This window comes from Centroberyx gerrardi, chromosome 14, assembly GCF_048128805.1.
Source record: "Centroberyx gerrardi isolate f3 chromosome 14, fCenGer3.hap1.cur.20231027, whole genome shotgun sequence".
In the NCBI taxonomy this organism is placed as follows: Eukaryota; Metazoa; Chordata; class Actinopteri; order Beryciformes; family Berycidae; genus Centroberyx; species Centroberyx gerrardi.
Window position 1 is genome coordinate 9,185,567 of NC_136010.1, and position 27,876 is coordinate 9,213,442.

The 27,876-nt window shown below is 41.0% G+C and overlaps 1 protein-coding gene across 2 annotated transcripts in view; it reads right to left on the reverse strand.

Moving 5' to 3' along the window:
* The window catches only part of casz1 (castor zinc finger 1), a 173,388-nt gene that overhangs the window by 76,926 nt on the left and 68,586 nt on the right, over positions 1–27,876 (reverse strand). Inside the window, exon 4 of one of the 2 annotated variants that reach the window (XM_078288247.1) lies at positions 18,310–18,357. Coding sequence is in view for 1 of the 2 variants with exons in the window: in XM_078288245.1 (XP_078144371.1) it covers positions 1,872–1,920 (49 nt within the window). In the remaining variant the exon portion in view is untranslated. Of the gene's footprint in view, positions 1–1,871; positions 2,301–18,309; positions 18,358–27,876 lie in introns of those variants that run through there. The other variant, XM_078288245.1, reaches the window with a different exon arrangement.

A 27,876-nucleotide genomic window follows, 5' to 3' on the forward strand; every position in this document is an offset into this window, starting at 1 on the left:
TGACTCATAAGAGGATAGAAAAACATTTTCCGAGCTGACGAAAAGTTTGAAATTAGGGTGTGTCACGATAACAGTTGTACTTGTTTGCTGTTATTTTAAACTATAATGCAGGACAGCTAAAGTAACCAAAGAGATAATAACCGAGCCCTCATGTCTCTCTCGCATCTGTTTGTGCAGCTCTGTGGTCACAGCGGTCTACTGTAGATTCTCTGAGAGTTATATTTAATAAGAAACATCATCATCTTTAGATTGCATGTTATTTTCATTAATTCTGCCATATGCAAGTTAAAGAGCAGGGGAGCCAATATAGTGTCAAGTGCGGTGAGCAGCAAGAAAAAACAAATAATTGTTAAGGGGATTCAAATAAGGTTCAGAGAGACTATGTAACTGACAACTACAAACATTAAAAATAAGAGCCTGGAGCAAAACCAGGATTCAGTGATGTTTGAAATGAAAAGATTTTTTTCCAAATAAGTAAAAAGACAAAAAAAAAGGACTATTCTGTATATAATATTTTTTCTGAGAATCCCTTTGATATTTTAAACTATTCTGACAACAATCTAAAAATAACAGCCTACTCCAAAATATCCCTACAATCTGTTGGATGTTTATATAACGTGTTTAAAATAAAGCATGTAAAATATAGGACAGATAAGATTAACCGATGTCACTGGGAGCCCGTAATGACTCAGAAAAGTTATACTTATATTTATCTATGGTACAAATAATAAAATTACAAAGGGGAATATTAACACACACACTCATGCATAAAGGAAGACACCGCACAGTGCATGCAAACTGAGAAAACACACACACACACGTACGTACGTACAGTACACACAAAACAGAACAAACTAAATGCGATGGGGATGTCAAACACTTTCCTGGTGAACGTGAAATGTGTCTTGTTTTAAAACACACACAAAACACATCTTACAAGTAAAGTGGCTAGGAGAGTGAAGCTCATAAGTATGAGGTGTAATCCAATTACAATGAGGCAAGTTTGTCCTCCAAAAAGTATGCAGAGAATGACAAATTGTTATCTCACCGTAACAGTGTAATAAAACTCAAAAAACAATACGTCCAATAGCTCTGTTTTAATACAAATGCTGATCGCTGAGGACAATTTCAAATATTTTGAAAGGATACTGCTTTTACTGTAATAACAATTTTACCTCGTCTGTCCTGCAGTTGATTTATACAGCATGTTTCCATATTATTGTGAAGTGCACCTGTGTATATAAACTAATTAGAACTACCTGAAAAGGTGTTAGCACTGCTCCTGTTCCCTTTACATGTGTGGCAACACGACCAACACAACAGTTTGTTTGCTTTGTCCCCTTGGCAACAAACCCTTAGGCCATTCAAGGCACCCTAATGACATTGCCAATGCCTATGTGGGTAAAGCCCAATACCTGTATTTCTACAGTACCAAATGTAGGCTTATTCAAAAACATGTAATTAAACCAAGGGACCAAACAACCAAGAAAACACAGATGAGGAAAAAATAAAATGCCTGACAGGGAGTTGTGCTGGTTTCATCTCCTAGAACAGAAATATACTTTGACTCTTACAAGAGAAAATGAAACTGGCTGGGTGAACTTTCTTCACATGCGTATGCAACACAGTGTTGTGAGTAGTGTGTGCTAGAGAAGTGGGAGATCACATTTGATATTGCAGTCACCTTTGGGCACTGTCAAAGAGCTATAAATAAGGGTGTAGCTACACTTGGGTATATCTACGCGGTGGCACGGAGTTTAATCATGAACAACTTCCCCCCTCTGTATATTTAGTCAGAGATAAAGGCACACCTTAAACTGCCAACTAATAAAACATATCGACAAAGGTGGGAAAAGAAGAAGAGTACTCACCATATTCAGGGAAGTCGAAGTTAAATCCTCTCAGACATGTAACTTTCATAATATTACTCAACTCTGTCAGAAAGTCATTCGAATGTTGGTTGGTGAAGGGGGAAATAAAGCGGAAAAGTAACTAGATAAAAAAAAAAAGGCTTCCTTCAATCATGCACTAAACTCCTTGACATGTAATCTGTCAATAGTTTGTTGCTGAGATAATGCCGGCTGCCACGAGCGGATTTGATTGGCAGCTTAGGGTCTGGCCCCTCCTTCCTGTGGTTTGATGGGGGGTAGGTGAAAGAATACGGAGCCTCCCCCTTCCCTGCTCTCTCTCTCTCTCTCTCTCTCTCTCTGTCGCTCGCTCGCTCTCTCTCGCTCTCTCTCTCTATGCCTCTCGTGCGCTGGCTCTCTCGCTCGCTCTGCTTTGCTCCCATACACACACACACTCACACACCAAGCTGTTGGTGATGTTGTCTGAATAGGCTGATAGGAAATTATGGCAGAGGAACCGGAGCAGTTTTTTTTTCCCTCCCTCAGTGGGCTGGCCTTTTCCATCTTTGTGGTCTTCTAGCCTTTCAACTCTCTTGGGGTGGAGCTTGCTCTGCCTCTATTCAAATGAGGGGAGCACAACATTTTAAAAAAAAAGGGTTTAGGGAAGAAATTATAGCGTGTTTATTAAAATATATTATACTTTGATGACATAAAAATTGTTTTATGTTTTTTAGACTACATTTTTGAAAATTAAATACAGTGTCAATACCTAAAACTTGCTTTTAAACACCACACATTTTATCGTTGATTCTTGTATATACAACTAAGAGGGAAATGCTATTTTGTCATTCTTACCAAGCGTGTCAACCAACTATTAATTAATTATTGAATGTCATGCATTAAAGGGACCCAAACGTTATCTGAAATAAATTTCAAACTGAAAATGATGAACATAATTGTCCTCTTTTGACACTTGCCAGAAGCAGAAGCTAGGCAAGAGTGTTGGAAATATTTACATAAATGTGAAAGCCACTCCAAACCTATAGCTTGTGGAATGGAAAATAACTCTTTCACTTATCCTCGCAAAACATAGATCCTCTCTTATTTCAGCGGTATAATGTATACTTTCTTTCCTTCCCTCCCTCTGAACACCCTCTCTCCCCTTCCCTCCCTCTGATAAGCTATCAGTTTTCATTGTAATTTCAGGTGAAATGATAAACGACAGCCGTTACCAGGTGACAATGAATACTTTATAAGACAAACCCCTTATTTGCCTGGCAGTTTCTTCCGCAGCGGCATGCAAAGTGCCTCTGGACCATTTGTACATAATGCCCATATACTGTAAACATGGCTCTATGTTAAGAATGTGGAATTTACAAGGGACTGACACAAAATAACAAAAAAAGAACAAACAAAGAAAGGTCACTGCAGGGTATTCCTGTTTTTGAGAGTATTTTCTGTTTTGAATAAAGAAGGGCTAGCATTTACTGGTTACAGAAAAGAGGAAATGAACAAGTTTATGGCTTTGAACCATAATGCTATGATATGAGTCCTGGCTTCAGTTCCTGACTGCTGGCAAAGTCCAAAGTATGTACATGAAACAGGTTTTGGTTGATTCTGAAATGATGATGACTCATCCTAGTTAATAATGGAAAAAAAGGTCTGAGTCTCCTCCTTCACAACCCACATAAAGGAAATATCCTTAAAAGGGTTTCTATCAAAAGGTTCCACCCTTGACCTAAATACTACTGCAATATCTTGTTAACCATAAGATAAAAATCTAATACTTTCTGTTGGCAACCAGATAAATTTTGTACTGTAAAGGTCTTGGTTAAAATCTTTTGTCAAATGTCCCAAATGTCTCAATCAATCACATATTATACAGTAAAGTAGATTACGCTGAAGAAACGTGTTTGTTTGGTGGATTTAAGAGAACTGGTGAGGTTTGACGCCCATGTGGATCATTACCAAAACAAACTTTAAGCTAAACGCTCACTAAACCTAGACTACAGTGGCTGCACATGCTTATGACTCCCTCTTATATTGTGTGCGAAGCATTAAATACAGTCAAAACAGCCAATATATAATAGGCACTATGAAGTGCAGAGTTCAATGTTGCATTCATTCATAATATTTTTAAAGTGATGGGCGCTTGTGTAACTAATGTGAAACAGTGTATGAAAATGTTTAGTATTTTATGAAGAACAAAGATCAAATATTGACTGTTTCTACTGAATCTAATGCTTTTAAAGGTTATGGATAGAATTAGCTGTTGTAGGCCTAAATAAGACATGAAAACATCTGTGTGGCTGTAATACTGTAATTCTAACGCTTTATCCACAAAGGTACGGTATATCAATACCTAGATCAACAAAAATGACGGCGGTATCCCTAAACATGATATTGGAGAACGTTTCGGTTTGCAGCGTGCGACTCGCAACATTCATGCAAGAACGCCCACAGGAGGGAGGGCTTGTCGGCCATGCATTACGGCCCTCTGGCCCCGGAGCTGCCATCTTTGGGGGCGAAACCATTACTTTTCAAAGAGAGCTGTGGGGCCTTTCGTTTGATGTGGTCCGTGGGTATTGTATGGTGCATGCTGGAGAATGTTGAGGGCAAGGTGGAGCGTGCGTGTGTGTGAGTGTGCGTGCGCGCCGTCGTGCGTGTGACATGGCAGGGGTACATCAGTCAAAGGGCCGCCGGGCCAGACGTTTGGCTGCCCCTGACAGTGCACTCCAGGAGGGGCTGGTCTGGTGCAGGGCCCACTCCGAGTCCTCCATTCCCCAGGACAAAAGCCAGCGCCCAGTTGAAAGATGTGAATTCAGTGGCTTTTGTGCCCAAAGCCCAGAGACATGCCGAGTGAGAAATCTGACCTTTGCCGAGAGTCAGATTGTGTTTTTGAACCCCTCTTGCTGTCTCTGGCAGTTCGGGGCAAAGAGTGAGTGAGCTAATGGGAGGGGAGGGGAGGGAGTGGGTGTGGGTTGGCGTGGGGTGGGGTTAGGGGGATGGGGGGGGGGGATGCTAACTGGTGGAGTGTACAGGTGGGGGTTACGGAGGAAGAGCGGCATGAAGCACTTCTCTGCGACTAACTCTGAAGGCGACAAATTGAAAGCGTTTGTGTTTTTCAGCAGACAATGGATCAAGTTTATTCTTGATATTCACTGTCATGATGTTGTGAAATTGGCAGGAAATTGAATGTGTAAAAGCTTAATTCTGATGCAGGGGCTTTAAAAGTGGGATTCGACAAGAGTTCACCCTAGTGTTGTTCTGGGTTGTCTGTGATGTAGGATATTATTCCCTCTCACGTCTGTTTATATTGCATTATATATTTATTTTCAAGCAGAGAGAGAGCTGAATATTAAACTTACCCACAAATATAGCCAGAACAATGATGATGGCAATACACCACTACTTGATGATCATCATTTGCATTACTTATGACAATGATTCTTCAGAATCTCATTTGATTTTCATAATTGCTGCACAGCTGTATAGACATACTGTGTATATACATATATATATATATATATATATATATATTTCACATAAAATCACATTTTAGGTACATACTGGGAAGCAATTAACATGGAGCTTGTATGAGGTAATGTATGTTTGTATGCCGACGTGCTGTAAAGTCTTTCTTTGTTCATGCAGTGTTTATGATATTACATGAATTATGATTTAGCATGTTGCTTGGCAGCAGTGTGCTGAGAGCAGAGATTCTGTAGATAGAATAGGTCTATGTTTTTGAGTCATACATTTTTCTTGACACTGCTTTCATCCCCCGGCCGTAATCATCATATCTCCCCCATTGCTCTCCCGGATGCAGACATCCATAATGCAATCTTCCTAATTTTGATCCCTCGCAATCTGGTTTTTAAAAGGGAGGGGAAAAAAGGGACATATTTCTGAAGGCTCGCTCCGTAATCATTTTAGACAGATAGCCTTTCCCATCGCAGATGAGCAAATATTTGTAAACCAGCTATCTAATGGAAAATTATAGTGAAATTAGAGTGAAATTCATGACAGTGAAATCCGATTATCTGTAATTCTATTATGCCATCTTAGCCCACACAGCATATTTTTGTAGAGTTTTTTCCATAAATACCTATGCCAGGGGTCCCGCTAATCAAATAAAATTGAAATTCATCTTCCCATTAAATTCAATTAGCTGCAATTTCTAAAGCCTAACAAAGATTTTAATTACTAAATTATAAAATTCTCCCTAGCCAAATTGGGGAGAGAAAAAGTGCATCCCCTGCATCTGAAAAACAAACCCATGAAAGGAAATTGTTGATCAAAAAAGATATCCAGGGGAAAATAACATTAGGGAGAGCACTGGGGCCCTTATTCAGCGAGTCTGGGTGGGGAGTGACGTGTGCCAAGCGCTAGGCTCCTGGGCCGGAGGAAATGAACTTAGCCGAGGTGCTCTCTGTCTCTAAATGTCTGCCCTCGGAGTTATTATGCTGTAATTGACTAATTGACACCTTAATTTCATTTATGGGGCTCCTGTGTTCATAAAGCAACCTCTGGGTGGGGCAGTGGTCTTGAGCGGAAGCGAGGAAGCCAACATGCAGGACACCAGGTAGGGCCTTAGGCCTTCAGTCCGCTCCTCAGCAGATGACGATTATGCATTTGATAATGAAATGGTCAGGAAGAACATACTGACTTAGCAGAGGCTTAAGGAGCATCATACTGCCATGTTTAAATCCCTCTCATGCATGCAGAAGGGTAATAGCCATGCATGTCCAGCCTTACAATCTGTCACTGACTGTGCAGCTGACCTCCTTGAGGGTCAAGGAGTTTATTACTGAGGAGTACGGTTCTTAAAAATAGATGAACTGGCAAATGGGGATTCAAGCAATGTTTTTAGCTTCCTTAACAGGTACGACAAATACGTGACCATGAATGAACAATGTATTGCTGTATTCCATCAAGCAAACAGTCATCTGAGATCTAGGCGGAACGGCAGCCTGGCATTACTGCTGCTAACTTTAAGCGGAGAGCGCACTGCTAATAGGACAGCACTAGGGTCTCAGGTCAGCCACCAGGTCCATTTCCCAGCCACCCCCTGCTCCTCACCAGTGGGCCACTAAAACAACAGCTCAGCACCCTCTGCAGACTACAAAGCTCCATCTGAAAAGGCACCTGCTGCTGTTATTCACTTTAGGCTCTTTGGCAGCTCACTCTGTCTGTTTAAAGGACATGTAGAAGAGAAAGACCGACTGGGAAATGATGAATTATTTAAGTATGACGTCTAATTGTTTCAAGGCAGACATCTTGTTTCTGGAAGGTAAAGGCGTGGGGGGTGGGTGTGGGGGTATGTGTGTGGGGGGGGGGCTCTTTGTGGAGAGGTCTGTCTAGTGCGTAATGCAGGCAGCCTAATACTTGAAGTGGCTGGGTAAATATGACCAAACTGAAACTTTAATCTGCTTTTTCCATACTCAAGCTGGCTGGGTATTAAAGATAATCTTTTTTGTGTGTCATATGGCGGGAGATATAGATGGAGCTAATTTTTAGAGACAAATCTGATATTTGTCAACTGGTTGAAAAAAACCTGGGGATTTTCTCCTAATCCTCCCTTGGATGTGAAGGCGCGTTAACAGCAAAATGCAGATGGTGTTCTGTGCACGGAGAGTACCCAGCACTCAGCGCAGTGCATACGGAAAGGCGCAGGCTAGCCTCGCTAGGGCTCAACACAACCTGCATACAGCTAACTCCCCCCACATACAATTAACAAGCCACTTCTGAAAGCAGTACCCTATTAGTCTATTCCAAAGCGCAAACTTTGCAAAATACATTTCTTGGTTGTTTCTCTTTACTTTTTGTTTCCTTGCTGACATAACATCCTTACTTCTGGGCTGTGTTCATCAAATATTCAGTTGCAACTCAATTCCAATAAGGAAAAGAAAACAAATTATAAATAAAATGGAGGCATAAATCTTTCAGGATCCTAATTCTAACTTTCCCTTGGAGTGTTTCTGTCTTTATTTTGTCACATTAAGCAGTTTTGCTTTCCGTTCCCACTGCTAGGCGTGGCTGATTTTACACTGCTGGAAAGAGCCCTTTATTCTGCTGCTCTCTTGTTTTGGAACACTGCGTGTTTTGTGGTGTCACTGCTTTTATGCACAATTATCACTTGTGTAACTTCTGGTTTCTTTTTTATGAGAGATGGAACAATAAAACCTATCTGACGTTCTTTTTTTGGTCGCAGTGGGATCGGGGCAAGCCTGTACTTCGCCCTGTGAAGTAAAGCGAAGACTCTGACGCATCTCCACAGTGATGCAAAGCTGCCTTAGCTGCCTTATCTTATCCAATATTTTGGGCAGACATTTGCTCTGGTCATTTTAGCACCAGAATGCAATGTGGCAGAGCACTTTGGATGCATTCCTAAACTGCTTTGTGGCTCTGCACTACATTTGGCATTCTATTGATAGTTATTCCATGACCTTTCACAGACCGGGTCAAACATTATATAGTACATATTCAGCAGCAGGTCCTAGCTTCAAAAAGCACCAACAAGTCAGAAAACATGCCTGAGAAGAACATGCTGCATGCAATGAATCACATTAGGACTTATTATCTTGTTGGAAAGCTTATGTGCACTTTTTTAAATATATAGGTAATAGGACAGGTAGACAGTATGGGACAGAGCGGATTAGTGTCAAGATTTTGACAGGGAAGCCATTGACACTCAGCACAAAAGCTACAAAAGGTGAAGAGGGACAAATCTATACACACACTTTAACACACCATAAGACCTGCAAACAACTATAGACAGATTGAATTCATTTGCCTCCAGTCACACTCTCACATTGTCTCCTGTTGTCCTGTCCTGTTTCAAAAAATCTCAGGTTAGCAGCAATAGTTGTTTCTATCTTTGCCACACTCTATGTCAAGTGACTACTTTTCCTAGAAATTCAAACAACATCAAACCATAACTATAGATATTATGTATTTACTTAATGGAACAGTAATATTGTGGATCTGGTCCTTTTTATCTGGTCTGTAAGGCCACTTTGACTTTGTCTCCACCAGTGGCAGAACTTATGAAAACTAAAATGGATTAGCAAGAGTTTTACTCAAAGATGCCACATGAGTGTTAATCTACTAAAGACTATTGGGTTACAAGTGCTTGTGAGAATTTTATCCTCGAGCTCCACTGTGTCCTTCTTTCACTGTATCTACATCTAAGTGGTAATGGAAATAAGAATGGGTCAAAATTGAAATGCAACAGGCAAAGAGGCTATATTAGTTTGTATCTGCAGTGTGTGCATTTGTTTTGCACAAGACAGAGCTGACTTCTATTGATTAGTCCTTCCAAAGAAAAAAGTTGACATTATATGCACTATGAAATTCAGCATTTTTTTAACCTTCAGCAATGCTTGTCATTCGCCTGTGAAATAAATAAATAAATCTCCACCAGGAGGAAGGGGGAAAAAAAATCGCTAAAGCTCTTTTGGTGTAATTGGCTGAATAGCAAGGGCAGCAGAAAATTTACAGGCAGACAACAGTGTGAAGGGGACTCGGTCACAGTGCAAAACTAAGCCCTCAGCACCAGCGAGGGAGAAAGCGAGCCAGAGCAAGCGAGCATCTAGGTGCCCGTCTGGCATATCTTAACTAGCATGAGCCACTTCTCTCTCGCTAGCTTTGGTGGTAAGCTCCAGATCACAGTCCATTTTCTGGACAAGTTAAGTAAATAACCCAAGCAAGCAGGCAGAAGACAGTGACAGGGAAAGAGAAATCCCCCAAAGTCACAGTGGTGACACTCTGCTAAATCCAATCAAACTGAGGAGAGAGAGAGAGAGAGAGAGAGAGAGAGAGAGAGAGAGAGAGAGAGAGGGAGAGAGAGAGAGGGAGAGAGGGAGAGAGAGAGAGAGAGAGAGAGAGAGAGAGAGAAAGAGAGGGAGAAGGAGGGAGGAAGGGAGGAAGATATCCTGTGTGTGTCCAACAGCATTGATGCAATAACACCTCATTCAGTGTTTAGCCCTTCTCAAAGGACAGGCAGGGATAACACTTTAAACCCTGTGGCTTTATCTCCTGCAGATTTTCCATAAAATGCCAAGCCAGGGAGCCGGGGCCATGTGACTACCATGTAGGTCAGGGCAGATGGGGGGTAGAGAGCGAGGGAGGCGGAGGGAGAGAGAGAGAGAGTGGGGAGGACGGGAGTTTTCTAATGGAACTGTTGAAAATAGCAAGCAGTAACCAGATTAGATCAATTAAGATTGTTTCTATATCTGTTGTTGAGTACAGCCAGAGAGAAAAACAACAGTAATGACAGAAAGAAAGCTACTGAAACAGGAAGACAGAAGCAAAAGGATGATGTCCACAATGCCCATTTTGGGTCATTACTATTATTATTATTATTATTATTATTAGAAGTAAAAGTTTTGCGATAGCGGAAAATCTAGGCGTGATAATTTCCTGCCAAATCTATTTGCAGTGTGGTATATTTACTGAATATGCACTGACCCGCAGTTTGCCAGAGCTTGCACATACTATATTTTTCGACTTCTCCTCGGCCCCCGTGTATCATGTTTATCGTCACTTAATATTTGAGAAGGAGAGGTGCAAGAGAAGCGCAACTTGGTGAGCACATTTATGTGACAGCTGGGTAGGTCAGCCGGTGCCAAGAAACGGGACACCCAAGTGTCAGTTGCGTAAATAAATGTCAAAAATCCCAGCTCCGGGCTCTCCCTGCACCAAATCTATGGATGTAACTGAGACCCTGACTAAGATATCTTTACCATCAGTTCTGGTGTGGCTGCATGCCCTCTGGATCTCCCTACTACAGAACTAGCACAATGTTTGACAACACGGTTAAACAGATGTAAGCCTATCCACTGCTGTTCAGGTGATAATAGATATTTATGTGATTGTTGAATGGTTTCAGAGCATTCACAACTGGATCTGTCATGTAATTTCTGCGTACCAGCCATCAGACTACTTTGCATTGCCTCTGCAAAACGCCCTATTCAACATGTGATATGCATAGTTTATGTGGACAACAGTTTATATGGTGTGGATGGTCATGGATGTGTGAGCTAGGAGAAAACAAAAGCTCTTGTGCATGATGATACCGCCTTTGAGCCGGTGAATCTTGACCTTATAACAACAGTCCTCAAATTCAATGTACTGTACATGGAAGCCTCAAGATCTGGGTTTACATGAAAGCATGTTCTAGTGAACTGGTTGATGTTCATCCATGACATTTTCAGAATAGGGAAATATGTCAATATTCTGAAACTCAATGGGCTTGTATAATTGAACTAAAGGCCCTTCGTTTCCATATGCGGAGGGCACACAAGTTCCCAGTGGAATACCAGTGAAGGTTGATGGAATACAAAAGATGGACAGGATTAGGCTTTGTGCTGTTGACTGACCTTGACCTATTTTTTGACCCGCATCTCCACTCAATCACATGATTTCATTTTGATCAATAAAACTCAGGTGAATGTGCCAAAAAATGGGCCCACATGGTGATTGTTCTCCCCTTTGAATTTCCACATTTTTGTAGTAGTGCTGAGTACCACTGGCTATGATATTTTGTATAACCTGGCCTCAATCAAACCCAAAGGCACTATCCCTGTGAACGTAATATTGATCAAAACTAGCATCTATCCATGCATAAGAGCCTGTTTCAATTGATTTTTCCTCTTTGAGCTGAAAAATATAATAGAGTTGATATGAATTACAGAGTGTTTTGCTTCAATTCATCAAAGCAACCCAGACAATACTTGCTGTTGCTAGGGAAACATGATAACAGTTTTTGTCTGTTGCTCAACAATCAATTACTTTAATGCCTTTATGCTAGTGTTTACAGAGAAACACAAGACAGACTGTTAAAATTACCCAAATCCAGGTGGCTTATAGTGGCAACATGTATAGATGAGGCTCCACAGTGGGTTTTAGATAATCAACAACATCTCATTCCATTACAAATAAGAACAGATTTTAGCTTACCAATGAAGGGTTAAGCAAAGCTATCATCCTTTTTTCATCTGCATACGCTGCTTAGTATTTGTTGGTGTCTAAATGCAGTTTATCCCTTGGACATTTCATCTGATTTTATGATAATGTAAAAGTTTGGCGCCATTTCATGACATCATAAGCTATATAAATTGTTCAGCAGCACTTGTTGTCCACTTGTGTCCCTCTAAACTGTCCCAGTTGTCACGTTATCTGCAAAGATTTGCTGTCTCTAATTCCCAAGCTCAAGGTTGATCAGTGTTATTCTAGTGACACTTCCCCTAAAGCCTCCTGACATTAAGCCTTTATAAGACAGTTATGGGTATTACATTGGTCTTGCAACATAAACTACTTTTTATGCCTTTACCATGATGTATAAATAAAATAGCTACAGCAACAGATTAAACTCAATAGGCCAGTAGGCTACCTATTACCTTGTTAACAGGCAATTATTATATTGTTATCCTTGGGAGTGTCTTCTGTAGGTTTTAGGCTTGGGGCCTTTATTATTGATATAGCCTAGGTGCAGTATCAAGGAATATACTGATGATGCTTGTTCAAAGTAATTTCACTGCCCCTGCCAAAATCTACATCAGTATCGTTCTGGGCCTGTGAGACAGGTAATAACCGACCAAAATGAGTGTGCATGTGCTAAATATTTCTCATGCAAAGACTCATGCGAATAGCAGGCAAATCAACTTACACTTCCCCAAACCAAAACAGGCAAATGTAAAGAGATTAAATTACGTGCCACGGTAAATCGAGGGCTTATCTTGCCTCTAAAGCTTGTCTATCCTGACCCTTCAACCTAAAATGACCTGCTGTTAAGACAGAAATTATCTTGAAGTGAAATTTCACTTTGGTGCAACTCCAGAAAAAGTCATGCTCTGACATCAGCTGCAACTGGAATGTGTATTCACCACTGTTGTTCAAGCATTTTCCCCCCGACACTCCTTATTGTTAATTGCAAAACCACAAAATGACTTGAAACTGAAAAACATGACAAACAATGCATAATAATAAGAGTTTAAGATTATTTTTAGGCATTTAGCCTAGATCAGATAGGTCACAGTAGAGAGAGATGGGTAAACATGAGTCTTATTGTAACGTTCACAAACACTGAAGAAAAACAGACCTGCATTCTGAGTTATGATGACTTAAAGAAAGTTAATAAATCACTTTGTAAACAGCTAGCTTCTACCAGCAGAGATAGGAGATGGTGCCCCCTACTGGCTGTTTCTGCCAGATTAGTTTATTCAACCAAGTATAGATCACATCACTTTCTTTAGCCAGTCAGGTCATCTTCCAGACGTTTTAGTCTTTAACCTGACAGAGAACTTACATTAGTTGCCTCCTCTCAGCTGGCCATTTAGTATTATAAAAATGGATTGGCTGACTAACATTCAAAGCCATTCGGAAATATCCAATAAACGCACACCTAACATACAACATAACAACTAACACAACAACGTTAAACACTACCACTAAGGGACTCAAGGGGTCGCCACAGTCATCAAGTTCGTAGTAGCTTTAAAAACGTTAAGATTTTTTTAAACATTTGTGCTCTTTCTATGTTAAAATGGTACATGAAGATTCCTTTAGTGCCGACTATTTAGGCATTATGTGACGCTTTGATAGCCACATCTAGTTAGCTTGATGTGTTAGCAATAGCATTAGCATTCTATTCGTCTAGACCGTGTGTGTAATGCCATGTTCATGTCATGTCATGTCATGTCATGAATACGACCTGGGAAAAGTCATTCACGTCAGCCTCCTAGTGTTAATTATAAATGGGATGATTACAGTATATCTGTTTATCATTAAGTATGATCTGACTTTTTTATTTCACTTCTTTTATAAAAAATTAAGATTTTCTCCCAGCATTTCAGCTGGTATGTCCAGGTGCTAATTTCTGGTCCTTTGTCATGAAACAAACTTTCACATCAATTTTGAAAATATCAAGAAAATGTTGTAATTTGTGAGACTGATATTATGTCTGGCCTTGCATGACAGGCTTGTGCAGGTTAATCATTCTCATCAAGATGAGAGGATCACAAGAGACTTTCACACCATTTCCAAAGACACATTCAAAGCAGCTCCTGAGTGCTTCACAAGACAGAAATAACAAGACTTCGCTTATTGTCAAAGTTTCTCAAAGCTCACCAGTCTCACCCTATCCAGGTCTTTGGACTGAAAATAATATGATGCTCCATCTTTCAAAGATGTACTTTTCCTAAAGCATTGTTGATTGCCCTGTGTCCATTACTTGGAAGGATTATGATAATATTCCACATTGTGCTCGGCGTGATGCACAGGAAATTCAATACTCAAAAGGTTAATGCAATCAATTAGGATGACAAAGGAGTAAAGTAAAACCCTCCTGCTCGTGGAAAAAAGAGACAGGAGAAGAGAGGGGGAGAAAAGGTATTGAAAGCTTGAATGGATCTACCGAGAGAAAAGAGGCACTTGAAACGGCAGAAAAATGGCATTTATTCAACGTGTAGCGTTCAAAGCCAACTGAGTGACACACACACACACACATGTATGCGCACAGCAAAGCAAAAAATAGCTCTTAGATGGTGAATTGCATCATTCAGCACTCAACCAATTGTAATTGAACAATATGTGGGCAATATTTTTGTTTGAAGGTAATCAGATACCCAAGCCAAGGAAAAAGCCCCCAGTGCTGGAGGCCTGAACGTCGATTCATAATGCTGATGATGTTCTATGGACTTTTCCCTCGTTCTGAGTCAAGTTTTGTCTCAGCACTCCATTCCCATGTGTATTGTTGCACCGGCTGAATATTAACAGCACTACAATTGTGTATGGGAGCGATATCTTTTGTTATTTAGATAGATGTTACAATGCTATACAACACAAAGGAGTCTCATCATTGCAGATAAATGGATAAACTTGGATGGCGGTATTGAGCTCTACAACCATTGTAATAATCCATATTACCTTTTCAGACTGAGGCTCAGTCTGTCAAAATGGTGATGTATTAATCACATTTCAGCAATCCTCCGTGGCTAATGATAATGTTATGAGAGTCTGGGTGGCAATATTTCGCTAACGTCTGCAACGCCTATTTTCTGCCGATAAGTTGTGCAAGGAGAAAAGCCTAAAACCTTGTAATCCACTTAGGTAAGGCAGTAGACTTACCTACTACAAACACACAACTTATGCCTCATAAATCCACTACACCTTCACATTCTCAAAGACTGCCGTGAAGCTTGGAAAAAAGACAGCAGATCCCTCTTCCCACTTTGTTTGTACCGAATCAAGGCATGTTCCACATTTCAAACCATTGCACAAGTCGAAGAAGTACGCACAGGCCCTGACAGCTCTAAGATCTGTCCTTAAGTCTCATTCACACTTACAGGAGCAAATAACCTCAAAATACAGCACCACAGTGCAGTCTCCACCCTAATATAATTTCCAACACGTCTGTTGCAAGTAAGCTATTTGACATTTTGTTCCTGAGTGGTGCGCTATAAATGAGAGAAAAGGCAGCAAAGACAGGATTAGACTTAAAACGTTGATTTTCTGCCAAGCTCTTTGAACTACAGAGTTTTTTTTTCGACATACAGCAACTAGTATTCAGCTCTACTATGCACAAATAAAGAGGTATGCAGACAACAAGCACAAAAGCTAGGGTTAGGCTGTAACCAGGGCTTTATGTTTTGACCATAAGAATTCCACTTTTTCAGAGGCACAACTGCTGTAATTTGACCTACATCACATTTTTCTGTTTGGGCATTTTTCGGGGCCGGCAGCCACGTCACAGAAACAATGGGCCAAAATGGGCTTTGAAGTCTGTCCTGAATGAGAGCGGAGGGGCTGACACATGAAATGCCCTCACAGCTGGGCTGCCCCCAGTCAAAAGAAAAACAAATACTTTGAATGAGAGGGGGACACGCCGCTCCTGTCTGAGCTTCCTAAGGCCCTGAGCCACCACCGGGAGGTGGGCTTTCACGATGTGCCCGTAATGATGGATGGATTCTGAGGAAAGTCTATTCACATGGAGATGTTACATCATAAATATTTACACAGGGCTGCCGTTTCCATGTAGCCTTTGCTTGTTCTGACACACTGGAAAAATTTAAAGGCCAAAAAATGTAAGAGGGAGAAAAGCGGGGAAAATGAGGCTTCTGCTTTTCGTTGTTATACTATATTGAGTGATAGAATAATACTAAATTGAGTTTCATGAGTTGTTGTCTTTTTTTCCTCGGTGAGACAAATTATCTTTCCTCCAGCGAACTCTGGGCTTTATTTACCTTAATCCATGACTGAGTGAACTCATGTTTATTATAGAATCATTACTCTAATATACAGAAATCCTCAAATACCAGCAGAAACACTAAACAAAGTGAGTTTTGGCTTTCAGAAGGCTACTGGATAAATACACATTGCTGCTATCAAACCCATATTAGAGAATATTACATTTTCCAGAGCTACAAATAAAGAAGAACACTTAACAGAGCCCTCTCCCCACAAAATAAATAACAAAGCCTCATTTTCGGCACACCAACACTTTACTTAACAATTGTGCCCAATCTATTTAAAAGCCTGATCTTTCACTAAGACCAAAGAGGAGTGAAAAGGGAGACGCCGTTGTTGTTGTTGTTGGTAAGCAGCCCTACAAATTTCTACTCAGCGAGCTCAATTAAAAGCCCAGAAGTCCCCTGAGATTGTCCCTGGAACCAATGAAAACAAATTTGGCAGTTTAATTTTCTTCCCACTGTCTAAGAGAGGGACTCCACTCTGGCCTTGGTCTCTGGGAGCCAGGAGGAGAAAGAGGGGGGGTGGGGGTTGGGGGGGGGGGTGTCATGCAGGCCGCATGTTAGAGCCAGTTGGGCTTTCTGATTAGTTGAATTAGAATATATCAAAAGCCAATTAAACTAACTATACTCCAGCTATCCAGGGTTAAGTGAAGGGATACTTAGGTAAGGATGTGTAAACTGCACTGTAGTTGACTTATACTGTATTTGGCTTCATGGGCCTTCCAAAACTACCTGATTGCTGATGTCTTGGTGTGTGTGTAAATGTGTGGGTGTGTGTGTGTGTGTGTGTGTGTGTATTTGTGTCCTCAACATCTAGAGTTCAGAGTGGTAAGCAGCAGTTGTTAGCATTAAGACTCGTGAGGCCATATATGGCTGCTGTGAACCTGTTCTGTCGCTCTCATTCCCATGTTGACTGCGGTTAGTTATTGGATCTATCGTGGAATCCGTGCGTGGCATCGTCGCTGTGTTGCGGGGAGGTAAATTGGAGATGTAGTTGGGGCTCTGATTGATATCTGGGAGTGTGTCTTCTCTCTGGTGTGTGAGTGACGCCACCAGAAACAAAGGAGTGCGGTGTAGCCCCCCGCCTCAATTCACGGGCACGCCGCCCCCCGGTGATAGTGAGGGTCTCCGGTTTGACATGAGACAGCCCACGGTGTCACTTCTGAATGTTCAGATCCCTCTTGACTAGGAAGCCAGGGGCAAGGGCTGTTGTATGCATCCTCATGACAGACTCCCACATCAGCATTGTGCTCCTACCAGCTAACATCATTAGCACAGAAGGTTTCATCTCAGGGAGAGAGAGAAAAAAAAAAAAAAAGCAACCCAGTTTCTTCAAGTCACAAGTCATTAGTGTCCTCTCGAGAGTCAAATTGTACAGAGGCTGATTTTTTATCAGCAACAAAAGGTTTTATACTCTTGTTAATTTGGTGGATGTCATCTGTACTTAGATTTCTGTGTCTAATGTCTGTTACAGTAATAAATGCCATACAGTGGAAAAATTATATTATTTTGTCAAGATGACTATATGGGATGTTGCCACAACAACCTCTAGACATAAAGCAGACATAAAAGAACATAAAGTTATAATTAACATGACACAGTGTAACCTAGATAGCAAGAATATGGCACACATATTGGCACATTTATGGGGAATTATGGTGCTTTATGCTAAAATATAATTTGTTATCACTGCCGGTGAATAGTGCATGTATAATTTGGTAATCCAGCTAATTATTTTCCACTGGGCTATTTTGTTACAAGTATCGCAAGTCAGCCAAAGCACTGGTCAGCAGCAGTTTATGTCAGGAAAATAGTAAAATGCCAGTTCTTATATGTCAAAAGCAGCTTATTGTTCATGTAGTTTTGAGTCAGTGCAGCCTGGCAGGCTCTCTAACACACTGTGTTAGTGCATTTTACACTGTGGAGATCCCTCAGAGCGAGAGAGAGAGAGAGAAAGAGAGAGAGAGAAAGAGAGAGAGAGGCCCTCTTTGGAAAACAGATACATCAGTGTGCCTGTACAGTGTACAACATCGCTGTGAGTTAATCAGTTGGAAAATAAAACGGTGGGATTCTAATAAGTCATTTGTCAATTTTTACAACCCCCAGACACATTGATCCATGGGGATTAATGAAGATGCCTGATATTGTTGTAGATATGAACAGGGGAGACGGTGGGGACAGTAATCAGTCATGTTGGAGATTTGTCCTACCTCGTTTTCTCTTCCTGGGGAGTCACTCCATACAGGGGCTCACTTCATCTGAGGAGGAGAGCGAGAGACAAGTATTAAAACCCAGGAACTCTTCATTCCAACGCCTATACATGCACATACATGCTTTACTGAAATCCATACATTTGGATGCGGGCCTCATTACATCATCTGCAATGGTTGGCACAATGTAGCAAGCCTCCAGATGATGCAAAAAGAAAATGTGTACTTTTGTTCACTCCTGCCCCCTCTAATATAAAAAAAGGGCCCCATAACATTGTCGGGGGAAGGCGGGCGGGGGCCGAGGGAGGGGCGGGAGGGAGGCTATAGTTGATGAAGCCCATTCAAGCATGGGGAGCAGGTGTGGAATACAGTTAACCACTTTTGTGAATATTTCAGCACAGTTTGCCAATGATAATTTACTTAGAGTCAGTAATCCTAAAATCAGACTAAGGAGGGGATTTTATTGGCAGATTTGACCTTGGAGTTTCTGTTAGCTGAGGCTGACTCGACACATTCTTGTCGACTGGAAAATAAAACCAACTCAATTGCTTTCCTTTGACACCTCAGTGGCAAAAATTACATGGCACAGATGTAAAAGATATCTGGGTCCAACACTGTTGGCATGAAGACTACAGTAAAGGGTCAAAGTAGCTAACAGGGGAGAGACGATGTAGTCAAGATTCCTTATTCATACGTAAAATCATATGTATGGCTTACAGTATAAAGGTATCAAGTTCATGATCGCTGTAAATGTGGTTTTCCCTCATTTGCTGGCATGTGAAAGTAAAGTGCAGTATGTCTTTTATGTGGCATCCATTTACTTTACCCAGCTCCTCTGAACCATCCAGACACAAACTGACTTTGGCAGAACCAGTTGAGTCACTCTTAAATCCTCTCAAAAAGTTTCCTAACCTTGAGAGCCCAAGCATCCCCGAAAAAGTAATAATAATTCTAACCTGATCTTCCTACTTATTTTATATCTCCCCTCAGCAACCTAACTTCTTCTCGGCAACAGTGCAGTTATTAATTCATGAGGCACTAATTAGTTCTTTGTTTAATTTTGTGTTAAACAGACTGACCGGAATGATAACGACTCGCGCTGTAGCGCTTCGGTCCCATGCCGCTCCTGTTTGCTACAACAAGGGAGCATCGTGCGACTAGCATGATGAACCCAATTCCCTTCTAAGTTGCACTTCATTAAGTCAAAATGTGACAAGGAGCTTAGAGGAAGAACTGGCAGATCTGATCATACATAACAATGCAGGCCCAGTAAGTTTGGGGGGGTAGGGGGTGCTGGTGAGGGGGGTAGTGGATTCCAGCATGCATGTTGATAATTTTCTATTTTTAACCCTTGGGGGCCGTCTTTCATTTTCCTTTAATTGTTTTTGTTCAGAGCTGCAGTGTCCTCTTTTTAAATTGCAGCTCCTATCAACTCCCCTGATCAACCCCCTGTGCAACATTGCAGGCAGACAAGTAAACAACAGGGTTGCCCTTTTCCATGATGTAGTGCAGACGGTATGCTCCAGTAAAATGGGTGACACTTTCCCATTGTACATACTGTATATAGGCTCCTATTTAAAAGGGACAGGTGCGTGACACGTCAGCATGGCTGCAGTCACAGTCAAAATGAACTTGAAACATAACGTTTTTGGCCTTGTAAGTTGAGAAACCTGCCGGGTGACACAAGGTAAGAGGCAATGGCTCATCCTTAACGTAGGAATGCATCAAGGTGGTTCCATTCACACATATTTGCATACCATCTCTAAAATGTTATTGTTGGGCACGCATTTGAAAAATCTATTGCGTGCGTAACTCAAAGATTAATGATTATCAGCAGAGCTGGTGCCAAGTTTTCAGTTTGAAGGCTTATACTTAATTGTCACAAAAATTTCAGTTCAGGCTAAGCAAAAGCCACACGAAACTAACACTTGATAGGACACTAGGGCGTATGCTTTTACCTGACACAGCTCCTGAAGCTCAAGAACAGTTCTGTACCCAGCAGGTAGACCCCTCACTAAACTGCACTATCAATGACTTGGTAAATGTGGCAGATAGACATTTCTGTTTGCAAACTGGGGGGAAAAAATGTTCACTGCAAATCATCAGCTGACAAGCTCCACTAAGATGTTTAGCCTCTCCAAGAATCTCCCCACTGTCTGAAGATATGATAAAATCAAAAAGCAGACAAGTAATTACACTGTATAATAGGCAAGATTGGCATTTTCAAAATCATTTTCATGTGGATGGAAATGACATTGCATAGACTATTCTGTATTCACTGGTGCAGATAAATAAACAAGGCATGGAGAAGAAGGGGGGCATACAGAACGCACAGTACAATGGCAAGCAGGTCAGTAATTAGAAACTCTGTTTGCACAGTAATAATTTTAATATATTCATCAGGAAACAGAGCATGCCTAGCATGATAAAATCCCATCAAGGAACATATCCCGACTGTCTTAACCTTTTAAACAGACTGGCAGCGCATTGTTGAGAACCTCAAAGTACAAACTAACTAAATAAATAAATAAATACATAGAAGTTATAACACATGCAGCTATTCCCCCCTATATTTTGAAAGATCAACATGAACAGTTGACATTATAACATGACAGGGATATGCAACCCTTCCCATATGATCAAATTCTTCAGTATTGATCAGTACCTGCAGCTAAATGTACTTCTGCAGCTTAGGACTACCTTTATCCAAATGTGAACAGGCTCAAGCCTTCCGCCACTGAAATGCATTCAGCTTTGATTGCGTGAGTGTAAAGAGCAATACATGTGTATAACCTTGTTTGTTATTGAGGGTGGCGGCGGTGATGCTATGGAAATTATTGCAAATTGCTTAAAGGAGTCCTGACACGCAAAAACCTTGACCTCATGATGCCATTTCCCAAAGACAGAAGAATGCATAATTGTTAGAGGAATTCAAGGTGGAGCAAAAAGGTAATCGCTGTCAACAACATTTTTACTATAAGATTACTTTGAGCGAAAATAGCTCAAAGGCATTCATGTGTAAAATATAATGCTGCATGCATACCGAAAGTGCATGTTATGTGATGAACACACCTAATGCAAACCAAACCCACGCAGTAAAATGTTTTTTCAAACTTTAAATCAGTGAACAAGTCAAGCTGAGAGATCACACCTAAGTGTTTCTAAGCGGTTTTCGATTCTGACAAATTCAAATAACAGGAACACACAAACAGGCACTCCATTGAGCAAAGCAGTTTAAAATAATAACCCTCTTTGCTGTAATGATTGCCAATCTATTGTCTTAGTTTCCTGGTTTCATTTCCCACACATAAACTCAGAAACTTACAAGTTTACATGACCTCATTCCAAATAAAACAACCTCTAATTACATGAAGTGGAAGCCATACTACCAGAATAAACTTCTCACTGAATAGGCTTCTCCTTGGTGTCTTTTGGCCTGTGTGTTTCATTCTAACTGACTTTTTGAACACATTACACAATGAGAAATTGACCATTTACTCATGCATATTTGACAGCACCTAGTAGGCCCCTTTTTGTGCTGTCAGTTCTGGCTCCTATTCTCCTTTACCCCTAGGAGAGGACAGAGCTGGGGGCTTGAGGGCAGCTACCTCCACAGTCCCGCTGTCCCCTCCTCGCCTAATTTTTGTTGTCCAGCCCTTTGAAACCTCAATCTCACACAGAACCTAAGAATGGTGAGCCATGTGCAACAAGTGCCGGTGCCATGGAAACCCCCGTTTTCCCCCCAAAATATTCCTTTTTATCCCTTTTGAAGACCTGTCACCGGGCAGAGCAGGCATCACACGACCCCGGGCCTAGCCGTGACAAAGCCTATTTTCTGCCTGCTCCTTGATTGATTAAAAAAGACTTTTTAGCAAAACCATGTTAAAGGACAAAAAAAGTGACACACAGAAGAAAAGGCCCTGGGGGATGGCCCAATCAGACGGTTTCCCCAGTAATATTGCACAGAAAAAAGAACAATATCATAATCGCCACAAAGGAAGGGTCAGGCCAAGCATGAAACTTGACAACAATGGTGATTACCAAGATGATAGAAAAAGTTTGGGATTCGGTGGGTAGGTTAAATCTACACACAGTATAATTGGATTCATCTGCATAAAGTGTGCACTTTCTTGATCCATAACCTGCAGGTTTTATTCAAAAACGGTTGTAGAACTTAACTCTGAACCCCGCTGAAAACCTCTCCAGTATGCTCCTATATATTTTATACAGCAACATTAAATGTGTGAACCTAAACACACTGACTTCCCTTTTTGATTTATGACACTCTGCCCAGCCACTACAAATGATGGCACATTATCTCAGCATATTCACACTCTAGTATACCCCTTGATTATTATAAATGCTTTTTGCATTAGGTTCCCCCCACGCTCGAGAGAAAAATTATACATGTTCTGTTGTGGTTCATGTGTAATATGGGATCAATATTCTATGCATTGGACGTTTCACTCCTCCAGTTGACCTAAGTGACAGACCATTTAAAACACAGAGAGACTGGCTCAGCTGGTCTGCACGGCACCAAAGGGAGACCACATTATTAATTTATCTCAAAAGCACAGGTCAATATGAGGAGTGTATTGCTTACATGTTTTTAGAGGTTGTTTTTTTTTGCCAGTTTTATGTTATATAGCTTTTAAAAGCCGGCTTCCTCGTGTGATTTGATTGCTGAGAGGGAGATGTCAAACGGGATAGTACGAAATCTGTCGGTGTATGGCTTAATTTGTCTTACCATAGTGAATATAGAGGTATATTCAGCAACATTAAGAAAGAAAGCTGCTGCTCTCCCTTTGTTTCTGTCTGGAGATGTGGAGGAGATATTTACCAAGATGATTGGGGGGGGCAGGGGCTGGAGGGAGGGGGGGGTGCAGAGCAGAAGCATTAGAAGCGTCCGCACATGAGCAATTAGTATTCCAGATCCTGATGGTTCTAAACACAAAAAGGCCTCACCAAATCCCCACGGCGGAGGTGTCAGACGGAAAATGACGAAAATCTGCTCCTTGACAGGGAGTCATTTATATTTTAGCTTCGTTCCATTATCTTAACGAATCCATCATCAGCCAATGCAATATTAACAGCAGAAAATCAACTCATTAGATCCAGGGGGATTTAATCAAGATTGCAATCATGTATGCGGTTCCTGGAGAGTTGGCTTCTTTTTTTTTTTTTCTTTTTGGTCCTTTCCACGTAATTGCCGCATCTCAGATCTTAATAAATTATTCTCGATCTGAGATTGATGCCTTTTTTTCCCTGCCTCTCACGCCATGCACTCACCGTCTCCAACTATAATATTTACCATAAACATTATTATGTCATGGGCACACAGTTTAAAATGGCCTTTAGCTAACTCGCAGAAGTAATTGGCTTCTCCATTTCTCTCTCGTTTCCTTGCTAATTGCCCAGTGATATTGCTAACAGTTCCCTCAGAAAGAGAGAAAAGGCCTCTTTTGCACAAGCTGGGATGTGTTGCCAGGATTTTTCAACCTTTGCATGTAAATGTAGCAGGAATTTCCAGCGTTTGATGTCGCTTAACAAGTCAAGCAAGCAGATGAAAGAACATTACACATTTGATCTGTAAAACTGCATGTGAAACCCCAACAACAGGGAGAAAACAGAATGGGCTCAAATTTCAGGGAGAGAAATTTCAATAGCTATTTTAGTCATGTCACCACTTAGCAGAAAAGGAGCTGCACAGAAATTGCCACAGATAGATAATACTTCAAATCTAAGTAAAGTCTTGACGTTTAGCTAGGCAGGGGAACACAAGCTCTACACTGTAACTGTGTACACGTAATACTAATGTCTGCATAGCCACAGATTCTTAACATTTATTATTAATAATCAATTTTGCTAACACGTCTAAATCAACAAATGTACTAAGATAGTTTGGGCATAATAACCACTTCAACAGTTCAAAGAGCAACACGTAAGATTCAATCAACAACTCAAAGATCAAGGTAATATAACTTGATAATATTAGATGGTACTGCTACTCAAATTAACAGGTATCATAATCTCACTGACCTGGGCAGTCCACTCTATATTTGTGAACATAATAAACTCTCTCCCATGCTAGAAATCAGAGTAGCAAAACTCTAATCTGTGAGGCTGAAGTTGACAACTCCATCAACAACGACAAGGAGATGACGAGTTGCTTTTGACTTAGTAAGTAAAGTACAATACTGTGACTCGCGTTTTCCCCTCACATTAATCGGCAAATGTACACACTGACCAGATTACCTCAGAAAATGTTTATATTTACCGCCCTGCTGGTAAATGTGAATATTTATCATTCATCCACATTTATCGTAACATATACATGTGAAGAGGCGGGGCTAAGTGGGAAAAACAGGAAATCAGCGTACACACTTGTCCTCATTGTTGCCAACATGGCGCCTTCGTCGCTAGATTTAGCGACTTTTCAAACCCCCCTGGCAACTTTATTTCTCAAAAGCTTTCTCACAAACAACAAATCTGGCAATTTATTCCGACCATGGATTTGCACTAGTTGTTTATTTAATCCAAAGGTCTGATGATCACAGTGCTTTCATACACAGCGCAGCCCCTTCCTCTGCAAAGAACGGGGACTGGAGATTATATATTGATATGCAAATTAGCATATGACATCATCTGACTTCTAGCAACTATTTGAGCAGCCAATAGCTACTTTCCTTGGAAAAGAGTTGGCAACGCTGCTTGTCCTCCACTCGCACGTTCCCATCTAAACTGTACAATTTTAGATCATCAATGAACCAAAACGTAATATCTATTTTATATTTTTGTTGCTCTGTCACAATATGAGCTATATTGACTCATATTTGGCTTTCTTAACTGTAAAATGTTAAGAAGGATAACTTTGTAATGCTAACAGGCATAAACAGAGACTAGCTAGCGAAGTTAGCCAGCCAGTTCATACAGAATACCACAAATTGAAGAATTAATTTGTTGGTCTTCCAACATAAAACAGTTCTGAAATCAGTATTTCTGACTCTCCTTGAAACCAAAGAACCAATGCTCTTATCTATTATGTCATCCCAGCATAAAGCTTAGAGCTGCTTCATTGAGACAGAGTGTAAACATACCAAGTTTGTCTAAATGTTTACTTTCAATTATGCTTTTTGATTCTGAGCTAGAAAATGTATCATTATCCCCAGAAGATCAAAGAGATTCTACATACTGTACATTGATGTAATCACAAACTTTTCTTTCTATTGTCTCTGGTTGTGGGAGACAATGGTGAATGTTCATCAAAAAGTCAGAGGCTAACATATTTCAAAGCTGAAATTTGTTGGTATTCCCATTTAAGTGATCATTTATGTCTCAAGCTCATTATCGACTGACTAATAATATCAATTATTGCCATTAAATAAGTGAGAACTGTTTATTTATTTAGTGTGCGGTGCTTTCTATCCAGCATATAAACCCACCAGCCTCTGCACCTATCCCTCATCCCTGCAGCAACAGGGCTTCTTCCCCTCACAGACAGGATTAACTCCTAACATGTTCAACATGATCCAAAAGTGTAAAAACTGTCAAAGAGACCTTTAATCTGCCTATGGAACAAAGCCTTTTGTACAAGGACTAACCTGACCTTGTCACTGCGAGTTTAACTTGCTGTCTGTTAGGCAATATAAAGCCCTAGCCAGCCCTTCTCCACCACTCCCTCCCTCCAGCCCTCCTTCCCTCCTTCCCTCCCTCTATGCCTCCGTCTCTCTCCCTCTCCCTTTGCACAGAACTGGGGTTGTGTAGCTGCAGCTCCAAATGCTGTGTTAATCCCTGTGTCTCTGAGATGGCCAATAGTAAATCCGAGTCCTCAGTAAACCAATCTCGGAGTTTTTTATCTTGATTTATTAGATTACGAGTCCCGGGTCCCCGAGTCCCTACTACTAATCCTAATCGGAATAGACAAGTATTAGCCCAGTTCAAGGGGAGCTAAACTGCAACTGTGGCCAACTTTCAGTATGAGGGAAACTACAGGCTTATAGGCTTGATGGGGCTTTTTATCCGTTTTCCTTTTTTCTCCATTTACATTAGCAGAATGAGTGCGTAATTAAATACATAAATCCTGACACACAAACCCTCAAAAGGCCTAAAACCACTGAACCCCGTCCAGTTTGGCTTTCTTTTCCCTGCACAATGAAGTTACTGAGCCAAGCCCAATCATTTGTATTTTTCTCAGATTTTTAACAGTGAGCAAGGCAAACATGAAAGTCCCATTGAAAACAATTGCAAGAATTAATTTTACATCTCAGTGAATTCAAGGCAGTGTTGTCAAATCATGAGCAGCAGGGCTAAATATCTAATTTCCCTTGGCCCAGAGAATGGGCTAAAAAAAAAAAAAAGCAATAAATCACTTTTTATCTGTGATAATAAATCTCATATCATTAGAAAGGTTGGTGGACGCGTTCAGAGAGGCCAAAACAATAGAATTGGTCAGATTATTGTTCCTAAGTTTATACCAAAATGATAGGATAGTCTCAATTATATTGAAAATTGCTGGTCTCGCACTGCTTTCAACCAATCCAACCAATGTGAATGGGAATTGGGTTAGGCTGGATGGAGTCCATGTGACACATGAGGCCAGGACTGGGGAACATTCAGAAGTGTCTGCTTGTACACTAATGCTGGTGGCAGCTGTTCGTCTGCCAAATACTGCAGCAGCAGCAGCAAGGATATCCTGAAATACTATTGAAAACCGCTAAACCTCCTCCTCGCTGATGTAAAGCTATACTGCTGCTCGGCGCCAGCACAATCACTGATCAATCTGGGAAAGTTAAAAATGGAGCCAGGTTTGTGGACTAAATCTGCTGCTTTTCAGCCTGGAAGGTCACACTGGTGGTCTCAAGAGGGATGTCTGGGTCTAACCGGGAATATTTTCACAGTATTTGATAAAGTTTGTACTGCAGCTGTGACAGACTCAGGACAGCTTATGTGTGTGTGTGTGTAGAGCTGAACAATTAATCGAAAAAAAAAATAAAAATCGAAATCGCAGAGGCTGCAATTAATTGCTTAAGAGAGAGGAGCGTCCAAAATGTATAACAAGGTATTTTAGTGCTCCATAATCTTTGGTCCATGAATCAACTACAGTATTGGTGAAAACCTTTCATTATACTCAAACTCAGTAAATCCTGCACACTGACATCTATTTTTTTTTTTAACGAAATCACTTTTCTTTAAACAAGTTTAAAGTTCTCAAAAATTTGTAACAAGAAAAACTTGTGAATCACAGTTTAAATCAAAATTGCAATATTCTGTCAAATAATCGCAATTAGATTTTTTGTCAATATCTTTCAGCCCTACATGTGTGTGTGTGGTAGTATATTTCTGCCCCTGCATGAGAACATGCAGATTTTGGTGGCACCGCCGCAGCGCAGAGGTTGCCCCTGCCCGCTGCCCTCGGGGGTGACAGGGGAGCTAAGGGAGATGTGACAGCCATGTCTGCTCCCTGTATGTGTTTGTTTGCCCCTGAAAATGAGACACCGGTTTCACTGCGGCCCCCTGGGCATGTTTAGCTCTGCCTCTACCGCATCGCCTTCATTTGATACAAAGTGG